The sequence below is a fragment of the Melospiza georgiana genome, chromosome 6 (assembly GCF_028018845.1).
Source record: "Melospiza georgiana isolate bMelGeo1 chromosome 6, bMelGeo1.pri, whole genome shotgun sequence".
In the NCBI taxonomy this organism is placed as follows: domain Eukaryota; kingdom Metazoa; phylum Chordata; class Aves; order Passeriformes; family Passerellidae; genus Melospiza; species Melospiza georgiana.
Genome location: NC_080435.1, coordinates 5141182 through 5158780, shown reverse-complemented (window position 1 = coordinate 5158780; position 17599 = coordinate 5141182). Strand labels below are relative to the sequence as shown.

Below are 17599 nucleotides of genomic sequence, written 5' to 3'. Positions count from 1 at the left end.
CTACCACAGAAAATTACTCCGCCAGAAAGTTTGCCAGCTTTGCTAGCTCTTTTGCCTGAACAGCAGTATTATTCTCTAAACAAACCTTTTTTTACTAGAGGGTAAAAATCTCGTGCTTACGGTGCCTGCATCCCATGAGAGAACCCAGAAGACGACAGAGGACACCGACACTTTCTACTTCCACTGCGTGAAGGCTTGGGAGCCAGTCCTAAAAGTCAGGCTGCAGGTAATGGGCACCCCACACTGCTGCTGTTCATACTGCTTGCTTACTTCTGGTGTGACCAAAACAGTGAAGAGCTGCACTGTTTCTGCTCTGTGAATACAGCCTATGCTTCTTGTTTTTTCATAGAAAGTTTCTGATAAGGAAGATGACAACAGCAATTTAAGTGACACCTTAACAGTACCGCTGAAATTTCTCCCTGTTGGACATAAAGTGAAAGTAACCCTTCCCGTAAGACATGTAAGTGTTTCATAATTTGTGTCTGAAAAGAAGAGTAGAATAACCCTCACTATTGAGCGCATTAATATTTAAAAAAACAAATCCCAAAACAACAGCCAAAAAGTATGCAGGGTGGCAGGGGTGGGATTTTTCAGGAGGCACTGAAAATCTGGATTCAGAACTTCTCTTTCACCTCCACTCATGTTCCTGCTATCACCTCTTTGTTCACAGAATGTGCCACTACAGTTGTACCTCCAACTGAATGCTTGGTAAGAGGACTGGTTTGTTTTTTTTCTCTGAAGGTTTTATTGCTCTTTGAACTGTGAAATCTTGAACAGAGTATCCTCTATTTAGATATAAGGAATGCACAAGACTAGGGGCAAAATGCGGCAATATTTAAGTCATCATTAAAGAGTCACCACAACAGTTCAAAGCTAAATATCCTTGGGGCAAAGGAGTCCCACCAAGATGCAAAAAAAATTGTGAGAGTTTCAAACAGTGAGGGACTTAGTCACTGAGTATCTTTTGCATCAAAGAATCAAAAACTAAAATTAGAGGCTTCTTCAAAAGGGGTACAGAAAAAAGGCAGAGTGAAAAGAGAATTTGAAATAATGAAACATCAGAGTCCATGTATTACCCAAATGACATGTTCTCTTAAGAAAATGGGCTTGTGTCTCTGATGATATCAAGACAAAGAGGTATAAACTAGGGAAGACAAAATGTTGCATTGTAAAATAATGTGTCAGACAAGAAACAAACAAAAATTATTTGAATATCTTTTTCATTGTATGGTTTCTGTATAAATCTGCAGTACAAATGCTTATGAAAGACTTTGTTAGGTTAAAGTCATCCTTTGCTCAGAAATCATATGAAGCAGAAATAGAAAGGATTTAGCTTACAAAGCTACTGAAAGTCAAAGAAGCCCTTCTTTGTTTTGCATATTTATTAACCTTAGCTGACAGTAAATCTTACACTGAAACAATAAAGAGACCGTGTAGAAGCAAAGAAGTTGATTTCTTTGCAAATGAAAGATACATTTCTGTATAAATCAGAACAAAGAATCAGGATTTTTAATGAATTCATTAGATTGCAGTAGCTGGATCCATATACATTTTAAACACCAATCCTGTGCCTCTGGGTTTATTTGTTGCAGCACAGAAAAACTAGACGTGCGCTTAGGGTATGACCTGTGCCAAGGAGAGCAGGAATTCCTGCATAAGAGGAAGAGAGTCGTTGCTGGAGCCCTGAAAAGGGTTCTTCACCTGGAAAGAGATCTACATGGACATGAGGTGTGTGCTTTGGAATCCAAGCATGGGGTGTGGGTCTACTGAATTAGGATAGGCACAACTCCCCTCAAAGTTTCTAGTAATATTTGCTTGTTGCTAACAAACCCATTGATTTGAATGGCACCAGAGCAGAGGCTCTGAGTGTGGCATATCCCAGACTCGTGTAAAATTTCAGCTCCAGTATTCATCCCTCCAATCTTTTCAATGGGCCAAATAACAAGGATGTAATAATAGCACTCTTCAAACACAAGTTTCCAACAGTGTGGTGCTGCAAGTCAGCAAGACATGAGGCATTGTCTTAGATACAGCCTAGTAAGACAACCCAAACCAATAGGAAAACAAAAGTATTGGAAATTCACCTCACTAAAATACTTATAAAATCAGTGTAATGTCACTTCTTTATACTTACTTTTTTTCTTTCTTCATTCTCAGAACACTTCTTACAAAAAGTAAACATTTTTTGTGGTGAAGAAAGAACATTAGAATATTTTATAACAAGCTGAAGTATGTTTTGTTGCCAAGATCCAGGGTGACTTTTTAAGGGAAAACTTATTTTCTTACTGGAATTGTATTTGTTAAATGAACGCTGTCCAAAGAATCAGCAGCATTCAAAAAACTTCCTTAATCCATTTTAACTGCATTTATTGCAATTTGTTGTTGTTGTTTATAAAGAAATAATGTAATTATCTACTTTTAATCATTGCAATTGCAATTATAGGGAGCAAAGGTAAGAAGGAAGGTTAAAATGACTGCATTTTCAAACTCATCCAAGCATTGAGGTTAAGAGTCTCTGGAGGTTAATTTCAGAAGGGTACTGGTAAAGATTGGCTAAGTGGTGATTTAGTTCATTGTCCTCCAATGAGCCTGATGAAGAAATTCTGAGAGCTGTAATTAGACTTTTCCAAGTAGCAAGGGAGTAACTTTCTGAGAATAATCCTTGTGTTTTGGACAGGTCCCAGTAATAGCTGTTATGGCAACAGGTGGAGGTCTCAGAGCAATGTCAGCTATGTTTGGCCACCTCTTAGCTCTTCAGAAGCTAAATCTGTTGGACTGTGTCACCTACCTCACTGGGGCTTCTGGCTCAACATGGTACGTATAGAAAATGAGATTGGATTTGGAATGACTGTGACTACTTTTCCACACAGTAGGAGATTAATCTCTTTCAGACTTACATTGTTAACAAGTGAACATAATTCCCTCATGAAGCTCTTACTGTTGGCTCTCAATTATGAATTCAGTTTGAAGAGAATCGGGCTCACTGAGTTTCTTTAATTAATTGAAGTAATTGTGTAAATGTATCAATTTTCCAATATCATCTAAATAAATGGATGATTTTCTAACATTTCTGCTCCTTAGGACCCTAGCAGACCTGTACGAGCATGCTGACTGGTCACAGAAGTCTCTTGAGGGGCCACTTAAAGCAGTAAAAGAACAAGTGACAAAATGCAAACTCAACCTTATGTCTATAGACCATCTGAAGTATTATCACAAGGAGCTTGCTGAAAGGGCAAAAGCAGGACATGTGCCATCTTTTACAACTCTGTGGTCGCTTGTTCAGGAGATGTTCTTGCATGAACGGGTAGGTACATGGTCCTGCCACACATCTGGGAAACACCACTTTCTTTAGAGCCTTACTCTTTGAGGGCACAAGGTAATGTGTGTAATAAATCCAAAGAGACTGAGCCATCCCAAGGTGGTTTGTAAACTATGACAGAGGATCTCGTGGTCAGGATTTTTCAGAGTAGATAATCATTTGAAGGTGCCTCTGTCCTAGGATGCCCAACAGCTAGTGACTTCAGTAGGCAAACTCCCAGAAAGAACTGAGGGATTCCCAGCCCCCACTCTCCCTGAAAAGTCAGATTTTTAAAGTCTGCTTCTAGTTTGACATTTGAAAGTTAGAGTAATGTATCCTGATGTGAATATTAATCTCAACTTTAATAAAGATCCGTGGGATGCAGGCAGTCAAGGCACTTGGATATTCTAATGAAAAAGTTACTGGGTACCCAAAAGGCAGCCAGGAAGGAAAGTGCAGGAACATGAAGGAAAAGGTCTTTTAAGAAAATGTGACTTAAGATTCCTCTGTGTTGTAAAATGTCTGTTATCAATCTTTAAATTTTTACTTGGGTAGATTGTGCCAGTGTTATGCTCTTACAGAGGTTTACTGTGATTTTTTTATCTCACTGATTAGCCAAGAAAGTACAAACTCACAGACCAGCGCAAGGCACTGGAGCATGGACAAAACCCACTGCCTTTCTATGCAGTCCTCAATGTGAAAGAGGAGAAGTTTGGTACTTTCAAATTTAGAGGTAGGTGTTCAGGGAGTTTCTTCTGATTCTGGGTATGGATTAAAGAGGATTTGGAGGGAGGTGTCTCTGTGGGGACAAAAAAGGGGGAATACATCAGTTGCTTGCCCTCACTCAGTATTCATCTTTTAATAAAATGTTTGTCTTTTTTGCAAAGAGCAAAAGAGCATGTCTGCTGGATAGCATCCTAAGCCATAAACAGGACATTAATAAAAAATCAGTGAAATCCTATTTTTGCAACAGACACTATGAGTGAGTGTGGGCAAATCATCTGATCTTTTCCTGCCATGTCTATAAAATGGCTTTGATGCTTCCTTAGTTTCTAGGGGCGCTGTGAAATGTAAGTGTCACTTCCTAAATATGGCACTGATGAGGGTATGAGAATGGAGTGGAATATGATTGCTGTGGTGGGTATGATATGATATCCTTTGACTGGATACAGGCCACACTCAACAAAAGGTGTTAAAAGTAGTAGATACTGGAAAAAAAGGTAATTAATCCTTTTATTTGTTTATGTTTACAACTACTGTTGTACTGTAATGCCTGTGCAGGACAGCTTGAGCTAGGAAACTGCAAATCCATGCCACACTGTAATTTCTAGTGTGATGTTGATGTGTCTTCAGGCTGCTTTGTTATATCCTGTAGGCTGGCAGTTTTGGGTTAATAGAGCTTTCATGCCAGTCACTCCTTGCAATTCACATCACTCTTGCATGAAGTACAGTTGGTGCTCTTGATTTAGAGGGACAAGTGTGATCCCAGAATCTTTATATAGAAATAAATATCTAAGCATTTGAACCCAATGTTAGAGCTTTTCTGAGTTGAAAAGGCTAGTTCATTTGGGTTGTAAATAATATCTCAATTTTTAGGGAAGTAGACAGTGGAGCTTGCAGTACAAAAGTGCAGATAGTACAGAGCTGCTGAGACAATCAAGATCCTTGGGAAGATTTGGGGGTTTTATTTTTATTGCAGCAAACATGCCTCATGTAAATTCTTTGTAGAGTGGGCAAATTTCTCTCCTTACGAAGTGGCCATGCCAAAATATGGAGTCTCCATTCCTTCAGAGTATTTTGACAGCGAGTTCTTCATGGGAAGGAGAGTGAAGAAGCTGCCAGAATCTCGGATCTGCTATCTGGAAGGTGACATAACAGTGCTATGCAGTTAATCACAGCCTTGTAGAAAGTGTGATATTTGCTAGCCACAGGCGCAACGCTCCTTGCCAGCACTTCTGCTTTAGGTCTTAAATCAATGGGTTTTTTATCCTTTCATACACTTCTCATCTTTGTGTATCTTCTTTTCTTCTGTCCTCCCTTTTCACCTGGGTAGATTTGGAAAAGTTGCAGCATAGGAAAGTTCCTGTTCCATTGTCTAAACCAAACAAGATGGTGGAAGAAGCAAGTTGAGGAAATAATAAGTGTTCCTTCCCTGATCAGTCTCCAACTCTTCAACTTCATAAACTATAATTCTAGACGAAGCATTACTGGGGTAGAATTGGAAGGAGCTGAGAATAAAACGTCATCTAGAACAAGGCAGGAACTACCTGAGCTTTGTGGCTTGAGGATGTCACTAATCTTCTCTGCCCATAAGGTTGAAGGAGGGCCTTTTGACCTCCAACAACTACTTTGACTGGCAATTTTGCCACCACAGGTGAAGAAAAAGCAGCTAGTAGAGGAACCTATCAGTCTCAGTCCCTAAATCCTTATAAGTGTTTTAGTTTTGATACCAAACACAAGGGTAGAGGAGAAAACCCCCATATTTATCTCACTGTGGAGTCTGATAGAGATTCAGTTTGTTCCTCATGTAAGTACCTGGCATAGAGTTTAATGAGGAGGGATAGTTGTTTTCCAAAAGCAGACTCACAGATGGAGCCAATTCTATTTTGAACCTGGACCAGCTGCACTCCACAGAAACAAAACATGCCTGGAAGGAAGAAAATGAGTCTTAGATCGATTTAATTAATAAATCAGTTTAAAGAAAGCCTTTATGCTTACATGGCTTCACCATGCTTTCAAAGCCTCCTTTCTCTCACAGGTACACAGGAAACTTTCTACAACATCTTTTGGGTGACTGATACCTCTTATTCTGTTACTCCGTACTATGCAGTGAATGTTCTGTGTGTAGTTACCTCCTGAGAAAGAGCACTGAAGTGCTTACACCACAGTGTTTGAACTTCTTGGGAACCACTGCTTAGTTGTGTCATGATGGGGTCAGGTTGGGTGGGCTAATAATGTGTAGCATGGATATTTACAATAGTCAGTGGTTAACATGTGGTAGTGCAGTACTTTTCCCATGTGGTTTGACTTGCAGGTCTTTGGACAAACATCTTTACTAGGAATTTGCTGGATGGCTTGTACTGGTCCTCAAATTCAAATGAATTCTGGGAGCGATGGTCCCAAGATATGGTAGATATAGGTAAGAGTTTCTAAAGAGTTGCCTCATTGTGGATCTTCCAGCATGACTTTAATCTGTATCACAATGATTGCTACGTCCTTTTCTCTTCTCTCTTTTCCCCAGAAACATGCTTCATGTTAGTACAAATGTTTTTCATTTAAAGTTTCCTCATGGTCTGCTCAATGGCTTTGCCTGTTACTGCAAATAAGAAGCTTGGCTTTTACTTGTGGTTGAAAGTACAAAGCCAGCGTGTCATTTGAAAGAGTAAAACACAAAACCTGTGCCTTAAAGAAAACTAAATATCTCTTTGGTAAATGATGTGGGTTGTGTGCACATGTTTTCCAGCAGCTTGCAAGAAACAGGGATAAGAGTGACCCACAGGAGGGCAACAAGGGCAGCTAGCCAGCAGAGGTGTCTGACAGGGCAGATTGCTTGTTGTTTTTTTCTCTATTTCATGGCTTCTTCTCTATTTCAGAAAAACATTCTCCTGAGGAAGATGTTAGTGTTATTGAGCCTCCGTCTTGCTTGTCAGGAAAGTTGTATGAAATGTTTCAGGACATCATGACCAAGCGTCCGCTGCTGGGAAAGTCTCATAACTTCCTGAGAGGCTTAGAGTTTCACAAGGATTATATCCATCAGAAAAAATTTATTGAATGGAAAGGTAACTGCAACAAAGAGTTAGCTGCACTGTGCAGGTAACATCTCAAATTTTGTTTTTTAGAAATGGAAAACTCATATTTGTTTCAGGGTTTGGAAATTGGCTGAGTTTGACCTATATTCATGGTATCTGTTTCTTTAGGGTAACAGGTTAAAATTAACTAGTCCATGGACTGCTCTTTCACTTCCAGAAGATACCTGTAATTTGGGTCAAGAAGTGCTTTTCTACAGGAATTTTGTTGCTCTGCATAGGTACAGTAGTAAAAAGATTTAGGAAGGGCAGAATCTTTTGAGGTCAAGAAACAAAGGGAACACCAGAAGCATAAAATAGCAGGTTATTATGTGGATCAGATGAAGGAAAGGACTAGTTGCAAGCATGTGGTTTTCCATATATTTGGTGTTTCTGCCTGATGAATTTACCATCCAGATACCTGTCTCAGAAACACCAAAATCCAGCTACAGAAAGTTAACATAGGTTTAGACTTTAAATGTTAAAAGAACAGATATATAGACTTGATTTAAAAATTGAAGAGCCATTTTCTATGGCCCTTGCTGTCTAGGCAGGCAGCAATGGTTTTATCTCAAAACCCATGAAACAATCTATGAAATGATAGCAAGGTGATGGAGCTGAGATTTTCTGCATCATAAATCTTCCTATAATCCCAGCATCTTCATATATTCCATGAACGTGTAGCAATGTGGGAGTACCCCACATTATTGAGGTTAATCTGACTTCAGCAAGAAAGCACACGTTCTCTGCCTTCTCTGAGCCCTCCTCTTTGGCAAATTGCATTTTCTCTCCCATTTTAGGCAAGTTACAACGTGTTTTGTCCCTCTCTGCCCTTGCTACACAGTTTGCTGACAACTTGGAGAGATGGTGGTGCATTTCTGTGGGTTAAGGCAGAGCCCACAGTGTGCTATCTGCTTTTAAAATGTTCAGTAAGCAAAATGTCTGTGTCCTAAAAGGGTCTGCACTAAGAAAACAAATGAAAGAAGGAGAAAAAACAAGTAACATAAGAAGGGTGGGTGAGAGAAGGAACAAGCAAGTAGCTTCAGAAAGTGGATGAAGGATGAAATTGACAGTCAGTAAATGTTAAAAAACATAACTGTCCTTATATTTATTGACAATTTTGTAAAGACAAATGGGTAGAAGCAGATTTCAATGAGGATGTTGAGGAAGTGAGCATAGGAACACTAATGACTATCTCAAGGTAGATATTCTACAAATAAAGTAAAATATGTGGAAACCATGAAATCCAGAGTGGGAAAAGGGAAACTGAAAGTCTGGAGTGGGAAAAATGGTTTTCCATCTTCTTTTTGCTGCCTGTGTAAGATCAAGCTAAACCCAGGTATGGATCCATCTCTAGGAGTAAGAGGAAATGCCAGGTCTGTGAGCCGAAAGGAATCTTGTGGTAGATGAAATCTTAAGAATAGAGCTTTGTTTTAGAGGCTTCCCTGAAGCTCAGGTTATCTGACATATTAAAACAAGACTTTCCATGCCTAATTTTCTTCATGAGAAATTGAACTAATAATCTGGATTTAATTTAATGCCTTTTCAGTAGCATTCAGGCTTCAAAGGATATTTCTGAGACAGGATTTCTTTAAAATTTCTATTTGGATGTGGGATGAAAGAGGGGATTCTCACAAGAGAAGTGTCTACTTGTAGTTCACATACACAGTCATGAATAAATGCTGCAAAGTTCCATCTCTGTGATAAGAAAACAGGGGTAATGGAATTTCATCTAAAAATGTTCACCAGGCCAAGTAAAACTAAAAAGTGTGCTCTGTTTCTTCTGTGAGGGACTACAAGCAAATGTCTCTTATTACAGTTGAATCTGTGAATTCTCAGCAGCCTTGAATGCTAAAATAACCACATTTTGTTAAGACTTGACAGGGAGGGAATGGAAAAATTATGAATTATTACTTCAAGCTGGTGTGAAGCATTCCAGGCTATGGAACAAGCTGCATTTACTCTGCATGGTTTAAATCAACACTACAGAATGAGGCCAATTGAATGAATTGAAATGCTGAAACTTAGCAACAGTATTTCTGTGATCAGCACTTAAAATGCCTAAACATAATTATTTGAAGCTCAAGTATTCTGCTCTGGGCTTTGCTGCCTCATTCTGTGAACTTGAGGAACACTCTCAAACCACTATTTTGATAGTTAAAACCGTGGCAAAATGTTCCCTGTTCCATGGGACTGAAAGTGCACTAGAGGAAGGGTAAAGGACTTGCTGTCTACAGGGCAAGCTGGGGAGGTTGCTAGCAGAGAAGTAGGAGTCTAGCTATCAGAAACTGGCTTTAGATTTCAACTTACCAGTTGGTGTAATCCCCTTTTGGCATTAATGTGAGGTTTAATTAATTCAAGCAGTATTTTAAGCTGTTGGTAGGTGATGTTGTATGCATGATGTGGTGTTTTTTTACAGCTTGGCTGATAGTTAATATGACATCACTGAAAGCAAGTTGGAGCCAGACTTTTCTACCTGAAAGAGGGGTTGAAGGCAAAGCCTGAGAAGGCAAAAGCAAAAAAAAGAGCAATGCAGAAGTGCAATGATGTATTGCATTTGTTAGTTGTGTTGCAACACTGTGAAATTGTTTTTGTTGTTTGCATTTTTCCCAGTTCTTAGGGGGAAAAATAATAATCTGTTGAAGTCTGTATTCTGTGAAAAATGACTCCCCAGAGCAGCTGTGAGGTCAGTGGAGTCTGTGTCTCACCTGTCCTCTGTCTGGCTGCCCCACAGCCTGCCTTTGTGAGTGTGCCTGGGAGAGTGTGGAAACAGGCCAGCTGTGTCCAGATGTGCAGATTGGAGGGCATGCTCCAGAGGCTGTGTTAGTGGGCTCATGTTGTGGAGGGAGGTGACCCCAGCCTGGAGGGTAACCAAGGAGCTGCCCTTAGCATGTAGCACAGACAGAATTAGTCACTCTTTCTTTCCTAAAAATGCACCACTAACTATATTAAAATGTTTTTCAGACACTGTGCTGGATGGTTTCCCTAACAATCTGACACCACTGCAGAAGTATCTTTGTCTGATAGATGTTGGCTACTTCATCAACACCAGTGGTGCAGCACTTTTCAAGCCAGAGAGGAATGTAGATGTCATTATATCCCTTGATTATGGTTTGGGACATGTGTTCAAGGTGAGAAAATTACTTTGTGCTTTCCAGAGTAAAACTCTTCTTGTCTTATTAAAACTTTTAAGTAAGTGGCTGTCTAAATCTTAATCAAATATCACCATACCTTGAAGGAGGAGAGAAACTTCCTTCAAGAATGGAACTATAGAAACTGTTAGGCTCTTTTTTCTGTAGGGGATTACAACATATACTTCCTATAATCCTCAGGGAGTTGCAGTAACGATTGTTTGCTGGAGACATGCCTGTGACCTCTCCTGGTCTGTCATGATGAATTCTGAGTGTGACTTTGGGTCATTCACTTGGGCTTGTAAAAAATGTTACAGGGTAATAAAGTGTCATTGTCTGGCTTGGTTGAAAGTAAGGTTGTACTGTGGCTACTTTGGGACTACACATTCCATAGTGTTTCTAGGGAAGGAGTTAAGATGCCATTGTATTCCAGGATACCTGAGTGAACCTGATTCTTTTTTTAGAGCTTTAACTCCATTCCATTCTGTGTCCACAGCAATTAGAGATGACATACAAATACTGCAAGATACAAAATATCCCATTCCCCAAAGTGGAGCTAAGTCCAGAAGAAGAGAAGAACCCAAAGGAATGTTATATATTTGCAGATGCAGAGGACCCCAGAGCACCCATAGTAATCCATTTTCCCTTGGTGAATGACACCTTCAAGGAATTCAAGGAGCCAGGTAAATGCAGTTCAACAGAACTGTAGAGCACAGTCAAGGGCACTGTGCTCTACCCCTGGTATGTGTTACATGTCTCCTGATGGGAGGCAGAAGAGCAGCCTCCATACTCCTGCTGGTTGTTCTCCACTTGAAAAGCATGGAGGACACAGTCCTGGGCAACTCAGGGCCACAGGGCCTCCTCCAGCCCTGCCTGTGGCAGATGGCTCGTGTCGCTGTCCCTTGGAGCAGAGCTGCAGGTCCTCCTCACTTGCGCCCGCTGCCGTGTCCTGCCAAGGGAGATGTGCAGAGTGCTGGAATTTTCTCTGGCACTGGGATGAGGGAGAGTAAAGAAAGGCCCAGAGAGCTGTGGGAACAGGGAGATAAGGGCCTCCTGAAGGACCTGCTGGTGGGGGCTTGGGCCATCCAGCCCTAGAGCTGGCCCTGCACCCCTGTCTTCCCCAGGCTGCTTGTGGTGGAGAGTAAGGTGACAGGGGTGAGCTCCTTCCACCAGGTTTACCCAAAATTCTATTGGGGCCCACAGTGGGACCAGAGCAAAATGGAAGTCTCTGAGGGAGCATTTGGGAAGGGTAGGAATAGCAGCAAAAAGTAAAGGTACTTTTCTGCTCTGATATTCAGTGATGCTCAGTGAATATGTACAGTAAGAGCTAAATCAAGAAAATCACATTTAGAAACTCAGTGGATGAAAAGAGGAGATACTCTGTAGAGGGAGCTAAGCTTGTTCAGTGGAGGCTGGAAATGGTCCAAATGGCAATGTAGGGTGAGATCCAACCGTTGAGCAGTGGGTGGCAGGTAAAGCAGGTGAAGATTTTGGAATCTCTCTGAATGAAAAATAGCTGAGGTGCTGCAGACAGAGCAGCTGTTGCCACTTCTCTGCTCCAGGCCTAAGCTGGTGAGCTCTGACACTCACCTGCACGTCTCTCAGCAGTCACTGGTTCATCCATCAAGCTGACAACCAGCAACTGATGTGGGTGGTTGGAGGAGGGGGTCCTTGGCAACTTGCTTTCATGGATCTCAAGTTTAACAGTGGAGCTTTTTTGTTTCTAGGGGGATGAGAGACATCTTGTGGAATGTGGGTAGTTATTTTTCTTGTTTTTAACTATTTACAGTCTAAAAGGACTCAGCCTGTGAAGTGCCCATTTGCAGTGCAGCAGTTACAGACTGTGCTTTGGTGTGCTTGAGGCAAACGCAGCTTTATCTGGATGTGGACAGCATAGATAATACATCTCTCTGAGTATTGTGAGGCTCAGTGAAGCAACATTGGATATTTTTAATTCAGACGCTTCTAGTGGTAGTCTGTGCCTAGCACCCTGAGATCACACTGTTCAGAAACCACTAGGTTAGACTAGGACCTGCTGTATCTCAAGCAGGTGACACAATTCTTGTGTCTTTTTCATGAGGTTCTGGTTGAAATCATAAGGAGTATCTCAGCAGTCTGTTTGTAGCCCCGCTGAAACTCATCTCACATTACATTAGTGTTTTGGGCATATTTGGTTCAGACTGCAAGGAGATAGGCAAAAAAAAACCAGCTAAAAACTGAAGCAAAAAAATTTGTAGGAACATAAATATGAGACTGCTGAAGTCCTCACTGCAGGGAATTAAGGGGTCCTTTTAAACAAAAGCATTGACATGACAGGGAGTATGGATATTGCCAATTCCAAGAGGCAAAACCTGAGGCCAGGCTGGAGTTTGCTGAGAGTCTGATGTAGGATGCTCTGGTCCCTCTGCACTCTGCAACAGGCAGTCCTGTGTGGTTGGCATCACAAGGTCTCCTTGTGTGTACTAGGCTGTCCACTCACTCTAGCTGGCAGACCTGCACTTGTCACCACTAATCCAGGGGCAATCATGGATTTTTAAAAGTGTTCCATGTGCGTGTCTTTGTCTGAGAATCAGACTTACAGGGTTTGGAAATGGATATGGACCCATGGGCATATTGCCTAGGAATGATGTCTGCAGGGGCAGGACAAGGAGGAATTTGGGCCAGCTCTGCTGAGGGATTTCCAGGTCTGAGCTTTAGCAGGAGGGAAAGGAGGAGGAACTGGGAAAACAGACCAGAAATGGTTCTTTCAAGCTGTGGAGTGGGTTTGCAGTATTTCCTGGGGGCTGTTTTTAGCAGGGGGTCCTGCCAAGTAGATCAGTCCCCTACAACACTGTACTCCAGATTCATCTCACAGTGGTGGTTTTCTCTTTCTCTGCAGGAGTGAGGCGTGGTCACTCAGAGATGGAAGAAGGCAAAGTAAATCTGGAGAACAACTGCTCACCCTACTACCTCATTAGGCTAATTTATTCCTCTGAAAATTTTGATAAACTTGTGAACCTGAGCAAATACAACATCCTCAATAACAAAGACCTGCTTCTCCAGGCAATCAGGAGTGCTGTAGAACGAAAGAGAAGCAGAAGGACTGGGAGTTTCCCCAGCTACTCTGGATACCCCTAAGCTGGGTATCCAGCTTATTTTTGCCCTGTTCCCCACTGAAGGCTATGGCAGCACATTGCAACACATCACAGTCACATTACAACACATCACAGTGTTCATTGTTTGCAGAAAACTGACCAAACCTGTACATTTCTCACCTTGCCATGTTCAGGCTCCCAGCTTTCAGAAGGGTTTATTTTATCTCCTTCCCCCACATTTTCAGACCACAAGAGTCTCACAATGTGGTCTTTCTTGTTAAGAAATTAGGGTCCTGATAGGCAGAGACCTCCCAGGATCTCCTTGATGTTACAGTATATGGTGGTGGTGATAGTTCTTTGTATGAGCCTGTCCCTTCAACCTGAGCCCATTGTTGGTGTCCTTTCAATACTTGATTACAGATCAAGTCCTGGCCATTTGCATTCAGTGATGTCCAGATTTTCAGATAGGCTGAGCAACTAGAATTTGCACTGAATTGGTGGGATCAGCTTTGAAGTCAGGCATATATATATGTGAAAAGCAGCCAAACTGCAGTGTGGACAATTGCACTCTGTCTGGCCTATTTCCCTTGCTGATTTAGAAGTTATTCCTTTTTTCCATTCCCCTGCAAGACTTTGGCACAGAAATGCTGCTCCAGACTACCACAAAGGGGGCAGTTACATTTCAAAAGAGAGGGCAGTAGCAGCAGTGAGTGAGCACAGCTCCTTCGAGCATTGGCTGCAGGAAAGTTTCTGCATGAAGCACATGTGATTGCATTGATTTATATCAGCAGTGCCTTTTTTGATTAAAATGTCAAGAGCCTGAAACAAGTTTTTCATAGCAGAAGTTTGAGAGGAATAATTACCATAGACTCAAGTACATTTAATTTAGTGATGATGACTGAGACGTAAGCTGATTCTCCTTACAGATATAAACTGAATGTAGGACAACATAACTCATGAACAGAGTGCAGAGCCATTGTATTTTCACACACAGAAGATTTTTCCCTTTATAGTCTTCTACCCCTGACATCACAGGCAAAGTATTTTTAATAGGTGCTGCATAAAATAGAGCACAAATTTAAAAAAAAATAGGACACACATTTTCCTCCTTGCTCGTGGAAAATATTTGGAAAATGACACCTGGCTTTCATTTCCTCTGGAATGCAGTGAGAGACTTTGCCTTGAGCCAGAAGCTTGGAACATCTTTATAGCCCTCCACTAGATTAAAAAGATCTTAGGGAAGGATGCTGAGCAATATAAAACAGAGCTTCACAGAAGTTGGGGAAGTTTGCAGACTTCCTCACACTGAAGGATTTGGACCTGTTTCTGAATTATTTTTTCCAAATACAGCATATTCATCAGGACTTCCAAGGAAAATCTTACATATTTCTTCTGTGTTGGAAATTTACTTGAGATCTAGAATTAGTTCTACTTGAAATCCAAAATCAGACAAAGAACGAAAAAGAGGGGTCTGTCTTTTTGGTAGACACAGACAATACTGAAGCTCTAAAGAGAGAGCATTTACAAAAGACATGATTTCCTGAAGCCTACATCTACTAAACACTGCTTCTGCTGCAATGGCTGAGGCTCAGCAATGCTTCTTGTACAATGTTTACTTGCTGAGCTGAGGAACACCATCCAGAACTGAGAAGCCTTTACGGCTGGAATGCAAATGTACCTCAGGATTCAGATCATGAGAAGTTAACAACTAATCAGATACTGGCTGCAAGACAGAACATAAAGAGCCATTTTGAGTTGGGAGTTGATCCAGCTGGATCTGTTACCTTTGCTCAGGAGAGCAGCATGTCCTGGCCCAACATTGTGTGGCACATACAAGCCCAAATGGCTCTGTGCACACATGTGCACAGGGTGTGCAGCATTTCCATGCTCCTCTGGCTGGTCCTAGAAAGCTCTGATGCTGCAAAAAGATATTGCTGTTGTGTCCATGGGCTACAGAGAACAGTATGTAACCCTTGTGAACCTTGGCAGCATGTACCCAGCAGTGAAGCAGCTCAGCCACACTGAGAAAATTTGATTTTGGTCCTACAAAATGCTCCACAGACTAACAACTGGAGCATGTTTGGTGCATTCATAGTGCTGCTAATACAAACAGAGAGGCCCAGTAAAATATGAAGGAGCCACAAAACCACAAAGGTTTCAGGTAACCCACAGCTGGTGGGGAATTACTGTTCTGAGGGACTGTTAAATCCTGTTACAAAGGGAGGGTGGGAGGGAGGGAGCTGTGGGTGGGGAAGGTGGTGTGACTCTTCTGGGAGAATTATCACCAGAGATTTTGCCAACACTTAAAATCAGGTTGGGAACTGCTGCCTAATTTTGGAGCCAGAGGCACAGACAGGCATGTGCCCCTTCATTTCCTTGGTGCCCCATGTGGTACCTCTGTAGCCTTAAATTATAAAAGCTTTTTCAAATATAGTTTTGCATTTCAGAGCCTGAAATTATGTGAGGGCTGTATCATTGCCCATCAGAGTGTCTTTTTGTTTCATTTTGGTTGCCTCTTTGTTTTTGTAACATGATGTGGGTGTGGCATATGGGAACACGGTTTAGTGGTGGACCTGGCAAGGCTGGTTTAACAGTTGGACTGGATGGTTGTAGAGGTCTTTTCCAGCCTAATCGATTCTATGATTCTGTGACATTGGAGGAGTCAATGTCATAGAATCACAGGAACTCCTCACAGAATGGAGGAGTTGCTGGTTTGATGGTGCAGTAGGAGGACCTGGAGGGCATTTGCGAGGACAGAGGAGAACTCTGCAGGCTGGAGGGACCTACACCTTGCACAGTCTTGTCTGTGCAGCTTGTGGGAAGGGGTGGCTGGCACAGGGTGTCCTCAAAGCACTCCTGAGCTCGGGTTCAGAGCATGCTGGCTTGCACTGCCCCCGAACCACAGAAATGCAAGGTGTAGTTTCAGTGCTGTAAGGCTGATAAGACTTGTGCTCAGAACTGGTCCTTGTTCCCTTTAGGGTAAACATGGAGTCTTAGGGCCTCTGAAATTTTGTGTTGTTGTTCCTCAGAGGCTGTGGTTTTGTTTTTTATCTTGTCCCCATTCTTGCCTGGCCTAGTACCGCATGTTGTGCTGTGACTGAACAGAGTGCATGGAAACCAAAGCAGGCACTTCCAGGAGAAAGCTGCCTCTCTCTGCATCTCACCAAGAAAGGCATGTGCCATACTTGTACACCAGGCCTTGCTGGTCTGGTGCTGTGTTTGCTTAACCATTGAAGATGGAGGTGTGCCTGCCAAAAACCTTATCCAAAATGCACCCCAGATCACTGCTCTCTGATGAACATTTTGCTGGAAAAACCCCCAAAAATACAGAGCTTCCTATCTGCTCTCAAATACAAAGGAAATGAGACTGTTCTTAAAACTATTACCTGCTCGTCATAGAAATTGCTTGCTTGTGTCTTTTAACTATTTAATAATATATTAATTAAAAATAAAATACTGCAAAAGAGCACCAGACCCATGGAAGTTCCTTATGCACTTAAACACAACACAAGGCTTTTTCCAGATGTATAAGCTCTACTTATGCTAAATGCCTGCTGAGAACTTCACAGGGCTTTTACTGGTTTCAAGATTGAATGGAAGAAATCTGGGAGATCTTCTGGCTTACAAAGGTATGGAGAACCTGGAACAAAATCTACCTCCTGGGATAAAACCCTTTCAGTGGAATGGCAAAAGGGGCTGAGGGGGCAACTGTACTGAGCCACAGCTAAGGCACATGTTTGTTCAATTACATGGTAAGTTTAAAATACTGAAGCTGTTTTAATTTTGGTGTTTCGTTGTTTTGTTAGGGTTTTTTTTGTTGTTGTTTGTTTTTTGGTTTTTTTTTTTTTTTTTATCAGTTAAAAATGGTTAACAATAATGAAATGCATCAGTTTCCCATTACTTTGATGTGCTGAGTCTTTTGTTTTTCATGACAGACAGCAGCTCCAGCTGGGGTAAACAGAGGAGAGCGATGGACTAGCCAAAAAAATGAAATTATTAGCTCACCTACTGGATGCCTTGGCTCAGAAACAGAGATAAGTAGGGGGAAAAAATATATATTCTTCCCTATGATTACACCATACCTTAGCATGTGAAGCTTTCTGTCTGGGGACTAGAATTCCTACTTGCTATCCTACTTTTCTTCTCCTTTTACACTGAAACACTGATTGTTCATGCCTTACTTAAATTTCAGATTCCATTATAAATGAGTAATGCTGCAGGACTTTCTTTTCCTGGTAGCTTCATCCAGAAAGAATTGGCAAATAGAGTATGGTTGGTTAATGTGTTGTAAAAAAGATTGTGGAGACCACA

At 41.6% G+C, this 17599-nt stretch overlaps 1 protein-coding gene across 4 annotated transcripts in view; it reads left to right on the top strand.

Moving 5' to 3' along the window:
• The window catches only part of LOC131085302 (cytosolic phospholipase A2 beta-like), a 51894-nt gene extending 36386 nt beyond the window's left edge, over positions 1-15508 (top strand). For all 4 annotated transcript variants that reach the window (XM_058027288.1, XM_058027289.1, XM_058027287.1 and 1 more), the window contains 13 exons: positions 99-226; positions 350-460; positions 671-708; positions 1593-1728; positions 2678-2814; positions 3082-3304; positions 3914-4031; positions 5027-5164; positions 6333-6437; positions 6892-7077; positions 10048-10214; positions 10711-10897; positions 13093-15508. In XM_058027288.1, the coding sequence (XP_057883271.1) occupies positions 99-226; positions 350-460; positions 671-708; positions 1593-1728; positions 2678-2814; positions 3082-3304; positions 3914-4031; positions 5027-5164; positions 6333-6437; positions 6892-7077; positions 10048-10214; positions 10711-10897; positions 13093-13331 (1913 nt within the window). In that variant the 3' untranslated portion in view covers positions 13332-15508. The remainder of the gene's footprint in view (positions 1-98; positions 227-349; positions 461-670; positions 709-1592; positions 1729-2677; positions 2815-3081; positions 3305-3913; positions 4032-5026; positions 5165-6332; positions 6438-6891; positions 7078-10047; positions 10215-10710; positions 10898-13092) is intronic.
• The last annotated feature ends 2091 nt before the right edge of the window (positions 15509-17599 follow it).